General features: G+C 33.4%; 3 protein-coding genes across 10 annotated transcripts in view; 2 read left to right on the forward strand and 1 right to left on the reverse strand.

The window, feature by feature from the left end:
• Positions 1-376: 376 nt before the first annotated feature.
• Positions 377-10,729, forward strand: LOC107009146 (protection of telomeres protein 1b-like). 3 transcript variants are annotated; one of them, XM_015208421.2, is made up of 10 exons: positions 377-674; positions 4,593-4,729; positions 5,588-5,777; positions 6,376-6,440; positions 6,611-6,699; positions 7,876-8,157; positions 8,485-8,561; positions 8,643-8,701; positions 9,702-9,854; positions 10,335-10,729. In XM_015208421.2, exons 1-10 carry the CDS (start codon positions 542-544, stop codon positions 10,548-10,550), a joined length of 1,401 nt encoding a protein of 466 aa, XP_015063907.1. In that variant the 5' UTR covers positions 377-541; the 3' UTR covers positions 10,551-10,729. The 3 variants fall into 3 exon arrangements, with proteins under 3 accessions (XP_015063907.1, XP_027769916.1, XP_027769917.1); XM_027914115.1 differs by lacking the exon at positions 9,702-9,854; XM_027914116.1 differs by lacking the exon at positions 4,593-4,729.
• A 1,075-nt stretch (positions 10,730-11,804) lies between these two features.
• LOC107011774 (60S ribosomal protein L32-1) lies at positions 11,805-13,580 on the reverse strand. The gene is made up of 4 exons (XM_015211408.2): positions 13,471-13,580; positions 13,274-13,390; positions 12,202-12,383; positions 11,805-12,098 (listed from the first exon to the last, which is right to left on the reverse strand). The coding sequence occupies exons 2-4, from the start codon at positions 13,361-13,363 to the stop codon at positions 11,969-11,971; spliced, it is 402 nt and encodes a 133-aa protein (XP_015066894.1). The 5' UTR covers positions 13,364-13,390; positions 13,471-13,580; the 3' UTR covers positions 11,805-11,968.
• A 4,843-nt stretch (positions 13,581-18,423) lies between these two features.
• The window catches only part of LOC107010301 (40S ribosomal protein S4-like), a 17,132-nt gene continuing 14,964 nt past the window's right edge, over positions 18,424-20,591 (forward strand). For 4 of the 6 annotated variants that reach the window (XM_015209573.2, XM_027914539.1, XM_015209575.2 and 1 more), the window contains exons 1-5: positions 18,424-18,546; positions 19,367-19,444; positions 19,541-19,721; positions 20,003-20,100; positions 20,191-20,583. In XM_015209573.2, coding sequence (XP_015065059.1) covers positions 18,544-18,546; positions 19,367-19,444; positions 19,541-19,721; positions 20,003-20,100; positions 20,191-20,583 — 753 coding nt within the window. In that variant the 5' untranslated portion in view covers positions 18,424-18,543. The remainder of the gene's footprint in view (positions 18,547-19,366; positions 19,445-19,540; positions 19,722-20,002; positions 20,101-20,190; positions 20,584-20,591) is intronic. The other 2 variants (XM_015209576.2, XM_015209574.2) reach the window with 2 other exon arrangements.

Genomic DNA, 20,591 nt, shown 5'->3' on the forward strand with positions numbered 1-20,591 from the left:
TATCTATAAATTGTCATATAAAATGTATAACTTGTTGAACTCTATATAAACATAAGTATCTATTTTTAAACAATAAAAATTAAAAAGATATGCTTCCTTTGTTCTTTTTTTTTAGTTATCACAATTTTCTTTTTAAGATTTAAACAAGAAAAAATTTATTTAATATTTTATAGTGTATTTTTATCATATGATTATGCAAAAAATTGCAACTTATAATATTTTTCGTTTAAATTTGTAATTTACGATATTAAATTAATATAATATACTTTATCTTTTAAAATTATTAAATTAACAATTAAAAAAAAGCGAGACTAAATAACAAATAAGATAAGTTTAAAGGCATATTTATGAAGAAAAAAAACCAAATTAAATTAAAACAAGAGCGCATTCACCGCACGTATCAAAATAAAGAACCACTTCTCCTTTTGGCGCCCTAAATTTCGTCGGCGAGCACTCTATTCCTCCGACTTAACTCCGGTGACCGTGCTTTTTTCAGAAAATCAAACCTAAAGGAGAGAGATTACAGAAATTCTTGCAGAAAATGAATCTCAATAGTAGCCGGGATGACTACAAGATCCTTCAAATAGTAGATGCCAGGGCTGCACTTGGCCAGAAAGTTAATCTCATCGGCGTCGTTATCGAAACCGGTCTTCCCAAGAAATCCAGGGGCACGGGTAATTTCTTCTTCTCAAATACTCTTTTCCTTACATTTTATGCAACTTCTCCCTTATTGCTACCTGTTTTATATAGTTGAATAATCTTCAAAATTTGACTATGAGTATTTAGGAGTGTAATTATTTACCTGCACTTTCTGATTCCACATTTAGTGTAAAAAATAAAAATAAATTCAACGACGAATTGGACTTGAAAGTTGAGGCATTTTTTAAGTTTCACTAATTTGTATCTAGAAGCTAGTCACTCATTTGACATCAACACTTGTTCAAGGTGCATTGAGCTGTTGAACATAATGTAAAAAGAATCCCCAACTCGGGAATAATGTCAACTTGTTTAGAACCAGAAAAGGCCTTCACAGGAACACATCTGCTAATTGGTCTTTAGTTGGGACAATAGAAAGAGAAATAAGACCATCAAATAACTTTATCGGGAAAAAATGACAATCCAGCTCAATATACTAGTCACATTTGTGAGAGATAGAGTTTTTAGCAACGTGGATACAACTTGATTGTCACAATAGGCAGCAGTCAAAGTAAGAGAGGTAATAGAAAATTCCACAAACAATTGAACAACAAAGAGTCCAAGACAGCTCTGCAACTACTTTTGGAAGGATCTGCACTCACTAAGGCTAAGGAGTAGTAGCTTTTTTCCTTCATTTCCATTTTGCCAAGCATTTCAGAACAACCAGTGACATTCTCCTTTGAATCTGGGTAAGTTTCCCAATCGCCATTACAGAAGGTTTGAAGAGAGAGAGAAAGATCATTTGAAATGAGCAAGCCTAGGCAGACAAATGATTTCAGATACCAAAGGGTGGGAAATGCTTCTTTGAAGGTGAGAAAACATGGGAGTGTGCATGAATGACTTAGCAGCTAACCTGCTAAGATAAGTCAGGAAGTTCAGTTTGCCCGGCTAATTTTTTGTCGATTGTAGGATCTGATCTTAAACTTCCATCAGGTGCAGTACACTCAATTGCTGGTCCAAAGGATATTGGCTGAAGGAAAATCTGAACAATGAAATTTATCCAATATTCCAAGAGTGAATTTTCTATGGCTGATCAGAATACATTAGCCAGTGTTTAAGACTTCCAAATACAGGAAGTAGTCAAAGACCCTTATTCATTGATTTTAAAAGTGGGATCCAGAAAATGCTTCAGCTTAGTAATCCGAAGCATGAGGCCCAGTCACCAGAACAATCATATATTATTATAAGTGGGAACAAAAAAGTTGAAATACCAAAATAACCCTATATAGTTGAGTTACTACAATAATACCATTATATTATTATTATTGATTATTATTATTATTATTATTATTAAATAGTAATTTAAGTTCCAGAACAGAAAACTTTTTACATACCACTAAAATGTTACCGTAATAATTTGAAGTGCATTTATGAGTATTCCTTTTGCCATTATCATTGAGTTGCATTAACAATTTTTCTTCTTAATTGATGAATTTTGAGCACTTAAAAACAATTACCATTTTAGATTAAAAAAACTTAAACATTAGAGCATATGAAGAGAGAGGTTAGAGCATATGGAGAGATTCATACAATATCAATATTTAATTGAAGAGAATACATGGTTAGATGTCACAATTTATTATTTTTCACTTCTTAATGACTTTAATTGCTAAACTTTTTAGTTTCTACAATTAAATACATTCATTCACAACCTTTCATATACACAATTTCTCTCTTTATAAATTGAACAAATATTAGTCAATTACACTTTATATTTTCACATAGTTCTTATGTAATCTTTTATTCATTGGTCATTTTTTTTCTTATTGATATATTGCTTTGTTTAATTAACTTCTTTCATTTTGTATGGAAATATAGTGTAGATATTTGACAATCTTGACAAATCATATAATTGAAGTAGTAATCTTTTTTTTACCAATAAATATAGTGTATCCCACGTGATTAAAAGAAAAAGTTTTTATCAATAGAAACAGAAGTTCTTCAGATTCTATTGATCTTGCAACCTTAGTTGAATGTCCATTTAGGCGGGTCAGGGCTTGGCTTGACCCTGTGTTCTCCCGGGTCGGAGGCGAGAACTTGAAAGTGAACCATTCAGTGGTGGGGTGTTCATAGAACAGAAGGCAAACAGCAACTATCCATAGTGAGAGAGATCCCTTGTCTTTGTCGCCTACTACCAGAAACATCATTTTTACCCTTTAAATATTGTATAATGCATCAATTATTCTAAAATAATTATATCATTTGAAATGTTTGGTATTAAATAATATGGGATACACGTGCAACGTACGTGTTTGACAACTAGTATCTGCATATAGGCATGAAAATGCAAAGGTCATTATCCTTATTAAAGAATAAAGAATTTTCATCCGAGAGTGCTGAAATCCTCTAGAATGTAAGATTACTCAAAGCTTGGTATACAATTGGTTGAATGCCTATTTTAGACCATTAAGTGATTCCCTCACATGCAGACACTGAGGCTAAGAGAAGACACTATAGACCCTGAGGGACCTTTGTATAGATCTCCCCTTTCAGCATCATAAAGAAAGCGTTGTTCACATCTGGTTGGTATATATTCCACCACTTCTTTGCTGTTATATATAAATCATATAATGGTTGTTATCTAACTATTGGAGAACAAGTTTTAGTATAGTCTATACCCTCTTCACCAAGGTTTTCAAAAAGATCAAATAAATAGATTATACCCTCTAGATAAAAAAAGAAGGAGAAGGTATAGTCTATACCTTCTCTTTGACTATTCCCTATAATCTCCAGCTTTGCTTTATATCTTTCAAGTCCCAATAACCCTCCTTTTATATTATAGACCCGCTTTGACCAATGTCAAATTCCACTAGGTTCCTAGTATATTGGAGAGGATATAGTCATTATAATTAACTTGTTAGAATGTCCACATTATTTGAGAAAATGGGTTGTTATCCTACAAGTAAATCAAAGTCTACCCTTTGTAACAGTTTAAGTGTTCAGATGAGATGGTTGCACAATACAATAGTACAAATGGGAAAGACTCGGATCGGTCAGATGACTCCAACGCAGACAGCTCTCTTGCAAATCCTAGAGCAGGTTGATCAATTGAATGCTTAAGTGAATAAAGACTGAGTAAGAATCAAGGAAATGTAAGGGCTATGGCAGCCAAAAAGAAAGCAATTGTGAAGAGTCCCAAGTAGGAGCTTTAAGGGATGGGTGGTCTCTTTAATATGGACATTCCTCACCTCTTGAGCTAGCTGTTGGAGTTTAGTTAGACCCAAAATCCATTTCTTTACATGGTATCGAGGCAAGACTCATCCCAATTCTTGTTTTCCAGTGTTGTTGCCCCATATTAAATTGGTCACGCTCTAGATATCCAACCATAGGTGTGAGGGGAAGGGTGTGTAAAGAGTCCCACATCGGTGCTTTAAGAGATGAGTGATCTACTTAATATTGTTTGGACATTTCTTACCTCTAAAACTAGCTTTCGAGTTAAGTTAAGCCGAAGATCCATTTTCTTACGGAGATTAGCAAAACCAATGTGAGTGGCAAATTGAGCAGGAATGATGACTTCATCAAGGCAAATCATTAGCTACAAATATCTGTTGCTTAACTTTTTATGTATACCACTAGCACTTGTGTTAGTGCATTATAACAACATACCGAGTGTGATCCCACAAGTCGGGTTTGGGGAGGGTAGTGTGTATGCAAACCTTACCCCTACCTTGTGTGAGGTAGAGAGGTTCTTTCTGATAGATCATCAGCTCAAGGAAAGTGTTTTAAAAACAGGTTTGATAAATACAAGTGCATTGAGTTGTTGAATGCCATATGTTGTACTCATCACATTTTGGGATATGGAGTAGTTAATATCTCAAACCGTTTTTTTCCACCAACATTGTGTGGAATGAACATTTTGGGCCTGATTTTGGCGTCTTTTGTTTTTATTTTTGTAGATGTCTTTTGCTCCATTAGGATCATTGATGAGTCCTTCCCAAGCCCAGGGATTGCAGTTAATTTTTTTGCCGAAACTATGGATAAGCTTCCTGAAGTGCTGACTGTTGGTGATATACTTCAGATCTCTCAAGTTGTGGTAACTAATTTTGCTCCAATATTTGCTTGTTGCCTTTTGGGTGTAAAAGATTCTTGAACATTTTTTCATGTGATGGAAATGTTGAAATTATAGATTAGAGTAACTAAATCCTGAAAATAAATGTTGAAATGGGCTAAATTTTCTTTAGAAAACAATGCACCATATTCAACAAGGTGTAAATTTGGAGTTACAATTGGTATTACCTAGAATTCTTGGCTTTTTAAAGGGTGCACACTTCCCAAAATTTTTTTTGGAAGGACTTCCAATAGCGTGAGTACTTCCAATGGACCAGTTCATGATATTTTTACTAAATAGAAGACTTGATTTCCCCAGCGGTTGATATATTTTAGCATCCTTCACAATTCAACTATCTTCCTGTAGACAGAAGCAGCTCACCAGAGATTTTGTTGTTTCTTTTATATGGGATCTGATTTACCTACATTATGATTAGGATGGGCCGCCTTTGCAGTTAATCAGCCACTTGGAAGAGTGTTCTTATCCTCTGTTTTTTGATAAGGGGAAATGTGTTCTTTTCCTCTTAAGGGGAAAAGTGCTTGTTGCTTCTAAAAAATTATTAGAATAGATTGACTACTTCTTGTTCCCCAGCCCTTCATCCTCTAGACTCTGTTATATTTGAACCGCTTATGAATCTACTATTATAGATCATGGGCAAAGGCCAAGTGGAAACAAATAAAAGTCAATTTCTCAAGGAAATAGATAAGCATTAATTGGATTGGCCAACAAACTGAATGCATGATCTTGTCCTGATTGAGTGAACTTTTATTGTTCTTAAGTATTATTTTCTGGAAGTAAAAAATATTGTGTCAATCCTTACATGTGGTATTCTTCGGCTTGCAGATGAAAACTCATGGACCCGATATTTATGCTTTGTTCAACAAGAAGTTCTCTTCATTTGCAATATTTGACGGAAAGAATGATTCAAATATCCTCCCTTATCAATGTTCTTCTAAGTACCATGCTAGAGAGCAAGACAAGAAATTTATACTGGGTTTGATGAAGTGGTTGGTTGATCACAAGATTGATACAGGTACTCGCAAGTTGCATCACTAGTGCCAACTGCTGAGTGATGCTTATAATAGAATTCTGAGCTAAAAGTATATAATAATTGATTATTTAGCTTCTGAAGGTTGCAAAAAAGAATGTATCCTACATTGGTGATTCTATTTAGGTGTACATTTCCATTATGGATGTACGGGTAAATATAATATAGTGCATATTTGGTGTAGTTTGAAAGAATTTTCATGAAGAACCCTTGTCACACTTGTTTGACACAGACGTGTCAAGACAAAGAATGGATCCATATAGCATAGGATGGGGCAGCTAACTTTTCTTCCTGTGAAAGGTGTTTGAGATATGTGTATGCACATGTACCTGCAGCTATATCTAGTTGTTTTAGCTTCTCACATAATCTTAGTTATTGTTACTCTATCCTTCTTTGAACATCAGTTTTTCTTTCAATTGATCCACTAACAAAATCCCTTCCCAGATGCCATTTGTATTCTGGTAGTGCTTTTCCTTTTTCTTTGGTAAATTAATTTATTTTGTTGTTTGAATTTTCTGCAACCTCCCTCAGAATATGCTCACAATTTTCTTGGTACTCAGTAGATGCTTCATTTTCTTGATAGATTTGACTGATTTACATTCATTGAAAGAGATCAGAGAAGGAGAACGTTTCAACTTGATCTGCAAGGTACTTTCTTTTAATAAGTGATCTGCAAGATAGTTGTGTCTTGAAATAACTGTTCTTAAATGTATCTTGAATATATTGGCAAGCACAGTATGCGCTACATCTTCTTAGGTACTAACACAACATTCAAAATCACTAACACTTCCATTGCAAATTACACTGGCATATGCCAGATTGTTCACGTATGTGAAGTTGAAAAAGACAAGTGGATGCTTCTCGTATGGGATGGCATGGATACTCCACCAGTCACTATCAAAACAAAGTGAGTGTTCCCTACTTTCTAATCAGGCTTCGAACTAGGGGTACAATAGTAATTTAATAGACAAATTTTAATCCCTCCCTTGATATAAGATACTTGTGCAGGAAGGAGTAATTGATGATCTTCCCTGGATTCTGACTTAGTGAAATGGCCACTTTGTGCTTGCGATGTGTGATACTGGCACTTCTGTTAGAATGATATTTCTTTTATCTGCTGTCACCAATGAACTAAAATTAAGTATGTGCTAGTGGAAACTATATATATTTAATGCAATACTACATATTTTTTTGGTAATTAAATACTCCCTTGTTTCAAAAAGAATGACCTCCTTTCCTTTTTAGTCAATTTCAAAAAGAAGGACCCCTTTTGGTAACATTTTAACTTCAGTTTTCCACGTGACATATTTAAGGCCACAACATTAAAGGGCAATTTTGTACATTTGACATAACTTTAATTTAGGACCACAAGATTCAAAAGTCTTCTTTATTTTCTTAAACTCCGTGCCAAGTCAAACTAGACCATTCTTTGTGAAACGGAGGGAGTACTAGATTTATATCATAGTTGATGTTCTCTCTCAAAATAATGGTAAATTCGTTGAACAACAAGCTCAGAATTGGGGTTAAGAACAAGATATGCTTTGAGAGGAGGGGAAGACTGCAGATGGCTAGAGTCAAAAACAAATGTATCAAAGCTTGTTCTCTTGGTGTTATAGCAGTACTCTAGATAGGATGGACCAATATTTGAACTTTTTGGATTTTCTTTTTGTGGGGGTAGGGGGATGTAGTATGACTGTGGAGATGTTGTAGCTTTATCAAAAGAATTGGCCTTAAGAGCATAATTCAATAGGCCGAAGCTCTTTGATAATATTTCAAACATTAACGGCCAAACTTGTTTGCTTCCTGGTCTTAATGAGTATCACCAAATTTCCTAGATAACTAAGATTTGTATTACTCAAATTAGAAGGTCCAAGAAAGGATAAAGCCTCAAATGGCCCCTACAATATCTGCCTTCTTCCAATACATATAAAGATATAATCAAACCTCTGTTGAACTAATATTTACTTCAGAGAGGTAAACTGCATACCTGCTTGTCTGCTTCTTTGCAAAAAGCTTTCTCATATGTTATAAATGATTTGGTACCGATCCTGATATGTTGTGGCCAATTGTTTTGTTATTACAGGCTAGAAGAAGAAATGGAAAACCCACTTCCATTGCAGCCTGTGGCCTTCACTTTGGAAAGAGATATTCTCTGTACCTTGCCACCTCTTGGAACTGTCTTGTGGGTAGCCGTTGATCGTTGCAACGAGAAACTTGGCTTTAACTTTCTCAAGAGCAATCGGTGGGTGAAACTTATTAACATTAGATGTGAACTTCATGCAGCATTGTGGCGTGCTGTCCTAATGCCCTTTACTAAGGTTTGCTACTTATCTGATGAAGATGACATCGTTTTACAGCGCATGAGGTATTTCTTCTTCCAGTTTTAATACATATATGGTACAATCTTGGGTGGAATTTTCTTAAAGAAAAATAATGTAGGTGTGAAACTCCTGTCAGAAAAGAAAAAAGAAAAAAATAAACAACTGCGTGAAACTCAATTGCATGATAATGATGGTCATCATTTTTATTTGACAAGCATGTCATACATAGCCCATGACTTCATAACATGGATGCTCATGCCCACCACAATTATCAGTTCCATATCTACTCTTGGAAGCAAGGTGTTTTGTAACAATCTATTATAATACCATGCCCTCTGAATTTACCTCAATTGTTTGCAATTCCCTGATAGGCAGTACGATGAGCGTCGTAAATCCAAATTGGGATGGATGCCTTCGTCAAGCTTTCCTTGGCCATCTGACATAACAGGTTTTGCCTTGTATGCTCAAGCAATGTTTTTGATTCTTTAATAACACATTCTAACATTTCTTTTATTTCCTAAATTCTCAGAGACCGACTACCCTAATGTACCTTTTGTCTCCTTGATGAGAGCTCTGGCTAATCCAAAGGTATCTCAACCACTTTACTGGGCCGCTATTTCCTTATTTTGCGCTCTTAGTATTCCAAGTATTGAAGATATATTAACACTATCTTTAACAATTTAATTATTGGACGTTGCAAAAAAACTTGCATCTTTGATTTTTTATTACACATTGGCATCCTAATGCGTTATGTGCTTTCAGTTGATCCTGGCTAGGCTGGAAGAGTGTAGTAGTGATAGCGGAAGTATTTTTTTTTTTTAACCATTTTTTTCCTCGATGTTGCAAACTACCTTACATCTTCACTCAAACATTTAACATTTCCTTTGCTTTATAATTGATGCTGAAATGGCTAAAAATCCTATTAAAATGGCAATGCATGATTGCTTTGATCTCTTTAAAGTACCAGTTGACAGTTTATATCAACTGGGTGAATCTTCTGGATACTTGGCAGCGTTAAAGACTAGAGAAAATGTTCGCAGTCAGTTTTATGTTATTCCTTCCTGATTATTCCATTGATCTGAATGACTTCTCTTTGTAAAGTTGCTTCTTATGGAAATATCTTTTCTTAGGTCTTAAATAAGAATAATAAGTTTCATTTCTCCTGCTGATTATACTGTATCTGTATTCCACTAGTGATAGTGGAAAAGGAGCGCACGGGAATAATATGTGGGGAAAATTGATGCTTGATGTAGTGCAAGTTTCTTTTTCATTTTTATCACAGAAGCTATTGAGTTAGGATGATTCTAATAACATTCTTTTTCTTTTGTGCTACATATATGTGATATATGACTTCACACTTTTTATCGCTTAACATCATTGAGCTTATTATATGGCTTTTTAACTGTTGTATTTCCTTTTCTTACTGATTTTGATATGTTTTACTTGAGCTGAGAGTCTATTGGAAACAACCTCTACCTTCACAAGGTAGGGGGCTGCATTACACATCACCCTCCCAAACCCAACTTGTGGGATTACATTGGGTATGTTGTTGTTTGTTGTTGTACGTCATTGAGCTTATTGCTTGCAGGTCATAGGTAAATTCCACTGTGTAGTTCGAGTGGTAGCGGCATTTCCTTGGCTAGCTGAACATTTCCGTTCCCCTTCTGGGGTTTATAGGATCAGGTTGACCCTAGAGGATCCAACTGCAAGAATCCATGCATATCTGTATAAAGAGGATGCGGTAATAATTGTTTGTGTACTTGCATTCTTTTATCAATCTTTCTCGAGTATACTGCAGCACATTAATAGCCATTAGGGACTCTGTTTAATGACATAGCTCAGTATAAATATGTTTCCTGGACTTGGATACAGTATTTTATGTATGGTTTTATGTATTTGTGAGGATGTATATGACATACCTATACTCATACTCAACTGTTCGGCTTTGTTATCTTGAAGCAAAATGAAGATTCCTGTGTCATAGTTGTTGATACTATACAAACAACTATTTACTTGCCAAATCATCCACCAATTGATTTGGGAAATGATGAGATTGTGGCCCTTGAAGATTATGAATGGCAGGCCTCTATGTGCTACATAAAGACGATATTAAAATATCTGTTGGTTTATATTATTGCATAAAATTTGCTATGCATGCTTGAATTGTTTGAGCTACTAACTTATCAATCTTGGTTTTGACGTGATACTACTATACTTGCAGGAAAAGTTTTTTGACGGCTACCCCTCTGTTTATACATTAACAAAAAAGAGGAATTTGTTGCTTGGAACTTCTGAAGGCGATGATGATAGTGAAATGAATGATCATTTTAGAAATCCACCCTGGATCAGGTGTTGCTTGAAGTCTTACCATATCGATGACAATGATGTCTGGGGAAGTAGGAACTTTCGAATTTTTGCTACCACTCTGAAAGCATAGGAGATCGTCCATTCTGTATGCATACAGTGCTTTCAATTAATGTTATGCAGTTTGGCCTCTTCTTCAAATGTACCTAGACAGTTGCTAGCAAGTACAGTAAAAACCTCTTCGTTCGAAAAGATAACATCGAAATTCTTGGATGCAATTAGAAAAGTTAGAGATGAGCTTCAACTAGATTTAATTTTTTTTAAAAAAGACTGAGCACAATAGAATCATATATATATTTATGATATTGAACACAGTAGAATCATATATATTTGTATTTTTAAAGAATTATTAATTTATGATATTAATGGAACCATATATTTATGTAGGGTCTTCTAAAAATATATTATCTTAATGAAATTGATGATTAAGTCGGGACCATAGAAAAATATTATTTTAAAAAGATTATTAATTTATAGAGATTTTACTGTAGCTCAGAATGACCATAACCTATTTTCATTTGCTTGTGTAGATGTTATCATCCTTGCACACAATACCTTTGCTTTCATGTAGTGAAAGAATATGATACTCCCTGTCAATACTAAATTTTCTTCATTGCCGTTTCTTTTATTTCCTTTTGGTATCATATAAAACGTCTGCTAGAACCATCCATGTGGGAGTTGAGACTACTTCATTCCCTCGAATCACTTGGCTGAGAGGTCAATATGCATGGTAGTTGTTTCAAGAAAACAGTTAGTGAAGCTTTTTAGAAATAGAACGTCGTGAACAATATCAAGTAGTTCACTGAGGAAATTACAAGATGCACAGAAAATATACTCATCAGATAGTTCGAATTTGCTGTGTCAAGTGTTAGAAACCAATGATTTATTCCTCTCTTCAACTACACAGAATAGCACAAGTGCTGCCATCTATCAATACAAAATCAACATGGCTACAAAACAGGTAAATTGGAAGCTAATAATTTCTCACTTTGACAGTTGAAGAGAAGATGCAAATTTCCACCAAACAAATTTGATAAAGAAACAAAATCCAGTATAGAAATACGAAACAATATACGATCTCTTGATACCAAAAGAACCCACACAATAGTAAGTTCAGAGAAAAAATTCCAAGTTTTATAGTTTGTCAATGTTTGTTGCATTGACATCACTTGCAAGTCATTGTGGTACTTACAATATCGCAAGCAATTCCCAAGCAACTTAAGCAATCTAGAATTATACTTTCATCTTTTGATTGTGCAACAAAGAGCTGCGTCAACATTAAAAGTAAATAACGAAGATTTGACAGAATTAACATGACCACAGCTACTTCGTCACCACAAAGGTGTACTAAAATCTGAAAATTTAAGCATTTTGATAGCAAAAGGATGTGTCAAAATCCACTTCGGGAAAACAGAGTATTAATTAAACAAAACACAAGGAACAGCTTCAAACACTAAAACAATATAGAGATCTCATCTAAAGACAAAATGCTCATTCATCCTCCTGGCTGTGCAACCTAGCAAGCTTGTTTGTTATGACAACATCAAGTTGGGCAGCTCGCTCGACAATCTCTTTCCTCTTCCTAGTGGAAACATTGTGTGCGATTTCTGCACAGTAAGTTCTGGCAAGGAAAGAAAAACATGTTGGATGACAAGACAACAGATAAATTGAACTCATAGTTTTAGTACAAATCAGGTGACGATCAAGTGAGCTTATCAAATTACCTGTTGTGCATCATTAGAATCTCAAGCTCGCTAGCATTATGCACAACGAACTTCTTGAAGCCATTGGGAAGATAGTGGCGAGTCTTCTTGTCTGACCCGTATCCAATATTGGGCATCAAGACACATCCCTTGAACTTTCTCCTCACTCTAGAATCAATACCCTTGGGTCTGCGCCAGCTTTCCTATTATAAAAAATTGAATGTTAAGGTCCAATTAGTAATCTTGCTCAGTCCAAATACAACTGGAAGAACTAAAAGACTACAAGAAACTCCACATGAATTCACATGATTCTGTAAGCCAACTATAGGAAAACAATACAGTTACTCATTTCTTTTTTTCTAGAGAATAGAAAGCCAAAAATAATATTGAACCAATTAGTTGACGAATCATAGTTCTCCCTCAAATGAGAGTGGAGTAAGTATAATTCTCCATTGACAGTGGCATTCAAGAACAAGCACAACTTCTACAAGCCCACGACAACCCACTATACACAGCCATCACTTCACAGTACAAACACCCCAAGACATACATATATTAACAAACAGTTGCTGAATACTAAAAGGTCTTATTTGGCTGAATGATGCTACAAGATAATAACAACAGAATGATAATAAAGCCAAACAAACAAAAGATAAAGAAAATGATGCCTATATGCTACTAAGAGGAGGATTTTTATCTAATTGGATGAACCATATAAAAGGTGTTTGCAGAACACTTACAAAACATCGAACCAGATGCAATTTAGCCATCAAATGTAGTCATATGAAATGCAAGAGAGAATAAGTTAACGCATTTACGTAATTAACACACTCGGACACACACAAATTCTTACAAGGGATAATTTTCTCCTTTTAGACAGTTCCGCATAAATTATATCACTTTATCGAAAATAATCAAACGCAAAAACAGAATATAGTTAAATCGGGAAGCAAAAAGGAAAAATCACACCAAACACTTCACAGTTATTCTATATAGATTCAACAAAGAGGGATTTGGGTAGCCGCAAGAGCCGAATAATAAACTTATGTAGATTCAACGTTTCAACCAATAAATTTCAAGCAAAAGAGTATACCTTGACAGTGATTCTTCGGTCACTCTGAGGTCTAATGAACCTCTTCACTCTCTTCTTCACGACCTTCTTGTTAAGCAGAGGCACGGCCATTGTTGTTGTTCTACCTTACCTTACCTTCTGCGAAATAGACGTAATACATTAGATGCAAAATTTACAAAGATGAATGAAGCAGACAAACTGGAAGAGAGAATACTCACTGGAACTAGGGTTTCTGCTGAGCCGCTAACTCCTTGCTAGAGAGGCTTGTTAATGGAGAGTAGTAGAACTATATACGAAAAAAGTTAGGGCTAATAACTAGGGTTTTCAGATGTGAAAGCCCAAAAGGCTTTTATTCGATGGGCCGTATATTTTCAAATGAAACTGAGGCCCACTGTAAGGCCCATGAATAAAATGGAATGTGGTTTTAATGTGTTTTCTTTTACTTTATATGAATAACTAGGTAAAATAAGGACGTAAAAAATAACTACATTGAATTTGCAAATAATTTTTTACTAATATTCATACACTTAGTAATAGAAAAATAGGTTCTTACAAAAATATTAGCAATATTCGGACATGAATTTAATTATTTGTCATTATCACATAACTCAAAAACCTATAATGAATGAATTATTCACGATATAACAAAGCATTGGTTCTATTGAATGAATTATTCAAGATATATATAAAAATGCTTTTTGTAATAAGAAGAAACATTTAAGTTGCATAGATTATACAGTTGTGATATATGTCCAAGGAGAAAATTCAAAAATTTGTTAACATATTCAAAAAATAAATTATGCTTGCACATGAAAGCAATTATAACTTTTGAACTTGTATAATGAATTTCTTTATTTGATAAGTGAGAAATTTCATATTTATGTAAAAAAAAGAAAGATGGTATATAAGTTTATATAAGTTATAGAATTTAATATAGAATATCAAAACATAAATTTTTGAAATTGAGTACAATAATTATTTTCTACACAATAAATATATGTACTATATGTGTATATGTTCAATATAGTCGGAGAAAATAACTTTGCAGAAACATAAAAAACAAAGTTTAAAACATGTACTCAAAAACAACAATTAATATCACAAGGAAAGTGAGAAACATGTGATGCAACGCAATTTTTTTCTTTTTTAAGGAAAGAGACGGTAGTTGGGTTCAAATAGATCGGTGAATGAGTAGGCAAGCATGCAGGTTGTACCAATCAGCTTTGAATTGTCAAGTAAAGATTAATCAAACGATCTTTCATGGTAGACAAGGCTGGTTAATATTGAGATGCCCACCTTTTGGTCTGGGGCTGCAGTTTTCTCTTTCTCTTGGAAATAAGATTCGATTCTTGTAAAAACATTAGGAGGGAGTACTACTACTTCCTTAATTCATCGATTTCCATCTATGAAAGTAATCCAATTTAGTATCTTCGTACGGATTCTTATTGTCAACGAGGATCTTAGCCCCTTTCCTTGTTGTTTTCTTATAGAATGAACAAAAAAAAAAAATGTCTTTGAGTGAGAGCATAATGTATAAATGAAGCTATCATGTAGTAGTTGTTAAAGACACAAATAAGTCTGTTGAAGACACAAATAAGTCCATTAAAGACGAGTAAGCCACCAGCTTCACCTATAATGAGTGGCAACTGTAATGCCCATAAATACTTTTATGAATTTTAATGCAGTGAAATGGATTTTAAAGTTATCTCTTAGATATATCTATTTTTATGTTAGTGAGATATATTCTCCTAGGTTCACGGAGTACACAGATCAAGAACTAAAATTAAGATTTCATAAGAAATTACGTGAATGACGACAAGTCGAAATAATAAAAGACCAGTTTACGATTGTTCTGAAGTGATATAACACTGAAAATTTTTGTTTATAAATCTACCAATTTAGATGTTATATTGGAGAGGGAAATAAGCACGAGGAAAATGAATATGTCGATAATTCATCATGCCATGATGTTAAGGGAAACATTGTTTTCAACCATTTACGAGAAAATTTCATCTTTTCATATAAGAGATAAGGTATGCAAATTATAAAAGGGCATGAGATTCAATTTTGTCCAACGAATATTTTGGATTGAGTCTAGCTTAGAACTAGCTTTTAAGTGACGATCTCACCAAACGAAACCATCCTCATCATCTCTCCAGCAAGGTAATTAAAGTCGCCATACTCCAAGTCAAGATAAATATAGTCAAATTCACTATAATTATAATAGTTTGATGTTGTGCTGTTGGAGTAGTCACATTGTTTTCTGCTATTTGCAGTTCAAACTTTGCGAGGTTCGATCAGTGCAGTTTGGACAGAAGGTAATTCTATATCTCAACACTTATGATGAAAGAACAATCCGCTACTTTGATCCCCTTATCAAACCCAATGACACCATCAAGCTGGACTTATATTCCAATAAGATCGTGGACTTCATCAAATTTGATGTTGGTAATGTGGTCATGGTTGAACTTTAGATGAATTTAATAGGTTGGACCATATTTCTCTTTGTTTAGAGGGATGCCATTCTTATTTTTGTTTGTTGCATTTCAACTTTTGTGTACTCGATACTGTTTTACATACGTTTTTTGTTAAGTAAAAAGAAAGACTAAGTTGAGATCTATCAGTTGCCTTTTATGTGATAGTATTTTATTGCAATATAGTTTAACAATTTATTCACTTATATCAAAATGAGTTTTTAACTGTAATATCTTCAAATTCAATCTGGTGTTATATTTCGAATTTGGTATAGTTCACTAAACATGACTCCTAATTTCATTTTCATAATCTTCAAATGAAGTGGGTTCTTTTGTCATGCAAATAGTATAATCAATCCTAACTTTCATATTTGATATATTTTTGGAATCTCTTTTCAGATGATTTCAGATTTTGATGAAATTTTGTATGAGTTATGACATTAAAGTCAAAATGAGGAGTTAAGTCATAAATTATATAGCAGATGACTTAATTGGGGGAGTTCAATAAGGATTAATAACACTTAATATTGGTTCACATAGTTCATCTTTTTTACTACAATGTAAGAAATAAGAATCATATCCTCACCAGGATGATGAAATGAAAATTATCGTGCAGACAAATCATTGTCTAGATGTAATTAGTTCTCTAATGACAACTCTTTTAAGGCAAAAGATCTATTAAAACTAGTTAGTTCATAAAAGTGATTTTATTTTTGCTTATTTAAGTGCCCAAATCCATTTTATGTATAGGTGTTAGATTGAATACTAAGTTTAAAGAAATTATCTCATATGAAAAGTTTGACATGTCAATTCATTTTCCTTTTAATAAAACAACTTCAATATCAAGTAAGTGTTATGCAAGTAGTTTCACCACAGAAATGCTGAACATACTAGTAAGTTACATTAGGATCAAAACAAAAACTTAGTAGACATAAAAATGCATAACTAGGTATGTTAATAAAAATAAACATCCTATTAGGAGTATTTGCAGCCAAATTCAAACTTCCATTTCATAGCTTAAACATAGTTAATTTAGATAAATATAGAGCCAGGGGTGTACATGAATGGGTTGGTTCGAATTTTTTAAATATCATATCAAATTATTCGTGTAAAATTTTTAAATTTATAAACCATACCAAACCAATAAAGTTTGGATTTTTTCGGGTTTTTCAACCTTGGGTTGGTGCGATTTTTTCAAATACCAAACCAAATCATTGTGTCGAATTTTTAAATTTATAAATCAAATAAAACTAATAAACTTCGGATTTTTAGATTTTTTTTGATAAATCTTGCATACAAATATATTATTAACTTGTGCTCCAAATATTTCTTTAGTCCAACTAAAATACAATTATCTAATGTGTTTCTTAAAAAAAATAACACAAAATATGAGATGAGTATTGATGACACAAAAATATTTAATAAAAAATAATAATGAAGTCATCACATAAATAAATATTGTAAGTGAAAATAATTATAATTTAAAAGTATTTAATCATGCTAAAATAAGTTTAATAAGTATTAGTTACATTATTAAATATTTAAGGAAAATTAAATTAGATCATGTATTTTAATTATTTAAATCAATGTAAAACTAAAGAACAATATTCAATATTATTGTCATTCTTAGTGTTGAAAATATAAGGGGAAAAAACTCAAATATGTCATCAAACTTTCAGTAAATGCTCATTTATGCAATCAGTTAGAAGTTTGGCTCATTTATGCCATTACCCTTAAAGAAAATGCTCATTTATGTCACTATTTTTTAACAATGGTTTTGCAAAATTATTTTTGACACGTGGCCAATTATAATTTTGCCACGTCATCAATTTTTTTTAATTAAAAAAAAATCATAATTCTGAAAAAAATTTGAATTATTTTTTTTTATTAAATAAATTGATGACATGGCCGAATTATAATTGGCCACATCATCAATTTTTAAATTAAAAAAAATCAAAATTCTGAATAGAAATTGAATTATTTTTAATTTTTTTAATCAAAAAAATTGATGACGTGGACGAATTATAATTGGCCACGTGTCAAAAATAGTTTTGCAAAATCACTGTTGAAAAATAATGACATGAATGAACTTTTTCTTTAACGGTAATGGCATAAATGAGCCAAACTTTTAACTAATGACATAAATGAGCCTTTTCTGAAAGTTCAATGGCGTATTTGAGCCTTTTTCCTTCTTTTTGCATTAATAATATTAATTTGATTTTGATTTAAGTTTTATTATAATTGTCAACATCTATGAACTATAATCTTTACTGAACCATTCCGAATTCTAAATTTTAAATTTGAAATAATATAGTAAAAGATAAAAACTATGAAATAGTATAAGAAATATTTAAAAATGATATCAAAGTAAATATTTTTATATAAAAAATAAAATTAAAAATTACATATATAATGTCGGGTTGGTTTTTTTAAGTTAAAATCAAAGCTACCCAAATATAGTCGGTTTTTTTTTTAAATATCAAACCAAGTCAAATCAAACCACTAGTCGAGCTTTTTATTTTTTGATTTGACTCGTTTTACAGTTTGATTCGATTTTGTACATAATTGTTAGAGGCTATGTTTGTTGGGTCGCATAAACAAAGTTACTCAGCCCGTGTAATTTGTTCGATAAATAAGGCCCATATTCTAGGTGGTTACACAGCCCAACATGCTTTAGGCCCAAAACAAATTGGGCGCATCAGGTATGTAATATAGTTTTTTAAAGATATTGTATCTTCATCTCGTTAGGGTTTAGGAGACACACCTCTCGCCGGCTGCCGTCACTCGCGGCATTTAATCAGTCGGAAAACCGCCAAAATGGTTAGTTTTCTCTCTCTGTTATTTCATCTCGTCAATTTTGTTTAGCTTGTTATTTGTTGCCTGATAGATCAGTTGTATTTTAGTGTTCATCGCTTTTGTTTAAGGTCTACACTGTACTGTATCAGTTTTACCTTTGCTATATGATACTAAGACTATATTCTTGGTTGTTCTTTCGATTTACGCGCTCAAATTTATGTGTTCATATCAACTGGTGCTGGTTAATTTTAGGGATCGTATGGAGAAATAATCAATTGCATTAGTTACTGTTGCCACTAGATTTTAGTGTATACAGTTTTTTTAATTGTATTTTGCTGTCATTGTGATTGCTGTTGCACTCTGTGTTGTACTGTATCCTACTTGATAGTTTTAATGAATACAACATTTGAATAGATTTTACGATTCTACATATAGACCGTAAAAAATTAATTTTGTTACAAAATAAGATTACTAAATAATTAGTAAGACATAGTGAGAAAATAAATAGATCAGACCAAATTGGTCCTTACACAAAGTGAGACAAATCCCTAACTTCTAATTTAATGATAGCTGGAAGTTTGGACAGTGGAATTGTGTAGTATAAGTTCAAGTTATTTACTCGATGCATTGAATAATTGCTCTACCTTTGTGAAAAAACAAGCTTCTAGTGTTGTTTGACATGGACAGATTTTGATAAAAAACTGTGGAATAGCTCCCCTTTTTATTGTTGGTAAATTAACTTTTGTTCTTTTAGCATTCATTTATATAAGTGGTATGATTTTTGCATTTAGGCTTTGGAAACATCATACTAATGTGAATTTTGTAACTTCTTGTCCATATATAGGCAAGAGGGTTGAAGAAACATTTGAAGAGGCTCAATGCGCCTAAGCATTGGATGCTTGATAAACTTGGAGGTGCTTTTGTAAGTGACGTGTCTTTCCCTATGTCTTTTTTTTTTTATAGTACTACTTAGTTTCCTGCTTCTTGACTTGACTGTTCTCTTTGGTCTCTACTGCAGGCTCCTAAGCCTTCTTCTGGTCCTCATAAATCAAGGGAATGTTTGCCACTGGTTATTATCCTCAGGAATAGGTTGAAATATGCATTGACATACCGTGAGGTCATTTCTATCTTGATGCAACGCCAAGTTATGGTTGATGGGAAAATTAGGACAGATAAGACGTACCCTGCTGGTTTCATGGGTAAGAACACCTCCATTGGATTGTTTTTTCATTTCAAAACCTTTAGATTATAGTTTCCTTATATCTGTACTGTCTAGGTTTTGTTCATTCCCAGACGAAAGTAATAATACTGATTTATCTATATACACATGCTTCCCCAGTTCCAAAGACAATTGTTGATCTGTGTACAAAAAGATTTCATTAAAATTCATGTTGAGAGTCTCTTTTATTTCTTTTTTTCTTGTTTCTATGTTTGTTGAATCCCTTTACAAATTGGTAATGTTCATATTTTCTTCATATAGACGTTGTTACGATTCCAAAGACAAATGAGAGTTTCAGACTTCTTTATGACACTAAGGGTCGGTTCCGTCTACACTCACTCAGAGATGAGGAAGCCAAGGTTTGAACCTGTTTCCTGCTTCTTCTTTGTTCCGGATTGCTTTGGATGCTGTGCTGTTAAAGTAGTGACCTTGTTTTCTGCTCTTTGCAGTTCAAACTTTGCAAGGTTCGATCAGTGCAGTTTGGACAGAAGGGTATCCCATATCTCAACACGTATGATGGAAGAACAATCCGCTACCCCGATCCCCTCATCAAGGCCAATGACACCATTAAGCTGGACTTAGATTCCAATAAGATTGTTGACTTCATCAAATTTGATGTTGGTAATGTGGTTATGGTGACTGGTGGTAGAAACAGGGGGCGTGTTGGAATTCTGAAGAATAGAGAGAAGCACAAGGGTAGCTTTGAGACAGTTCACATTCAGGATTCCCTGGGGCATGAGTTTGCTACCCGTTTGGGAAATGTCTTCACTCTTGGCAAGGGTAGTAAGCCATGGGTGTCTCTACCTAAGGGTAAAGGTATCAAGTTATCTATCATTGAAGAGGCTCGCAA

Source organism: Solanum pennellii, chromosome 2 (assembly GCF_001406875.1).
Source record: "Solanum pennellii chromosome 2, SPENNV200".
NCBI lineage: Eukaryota > Viridiplantae > Streptophyta > Magnoliopsida > Solanales > Solanaceae > Solanum > Solanum pennellii.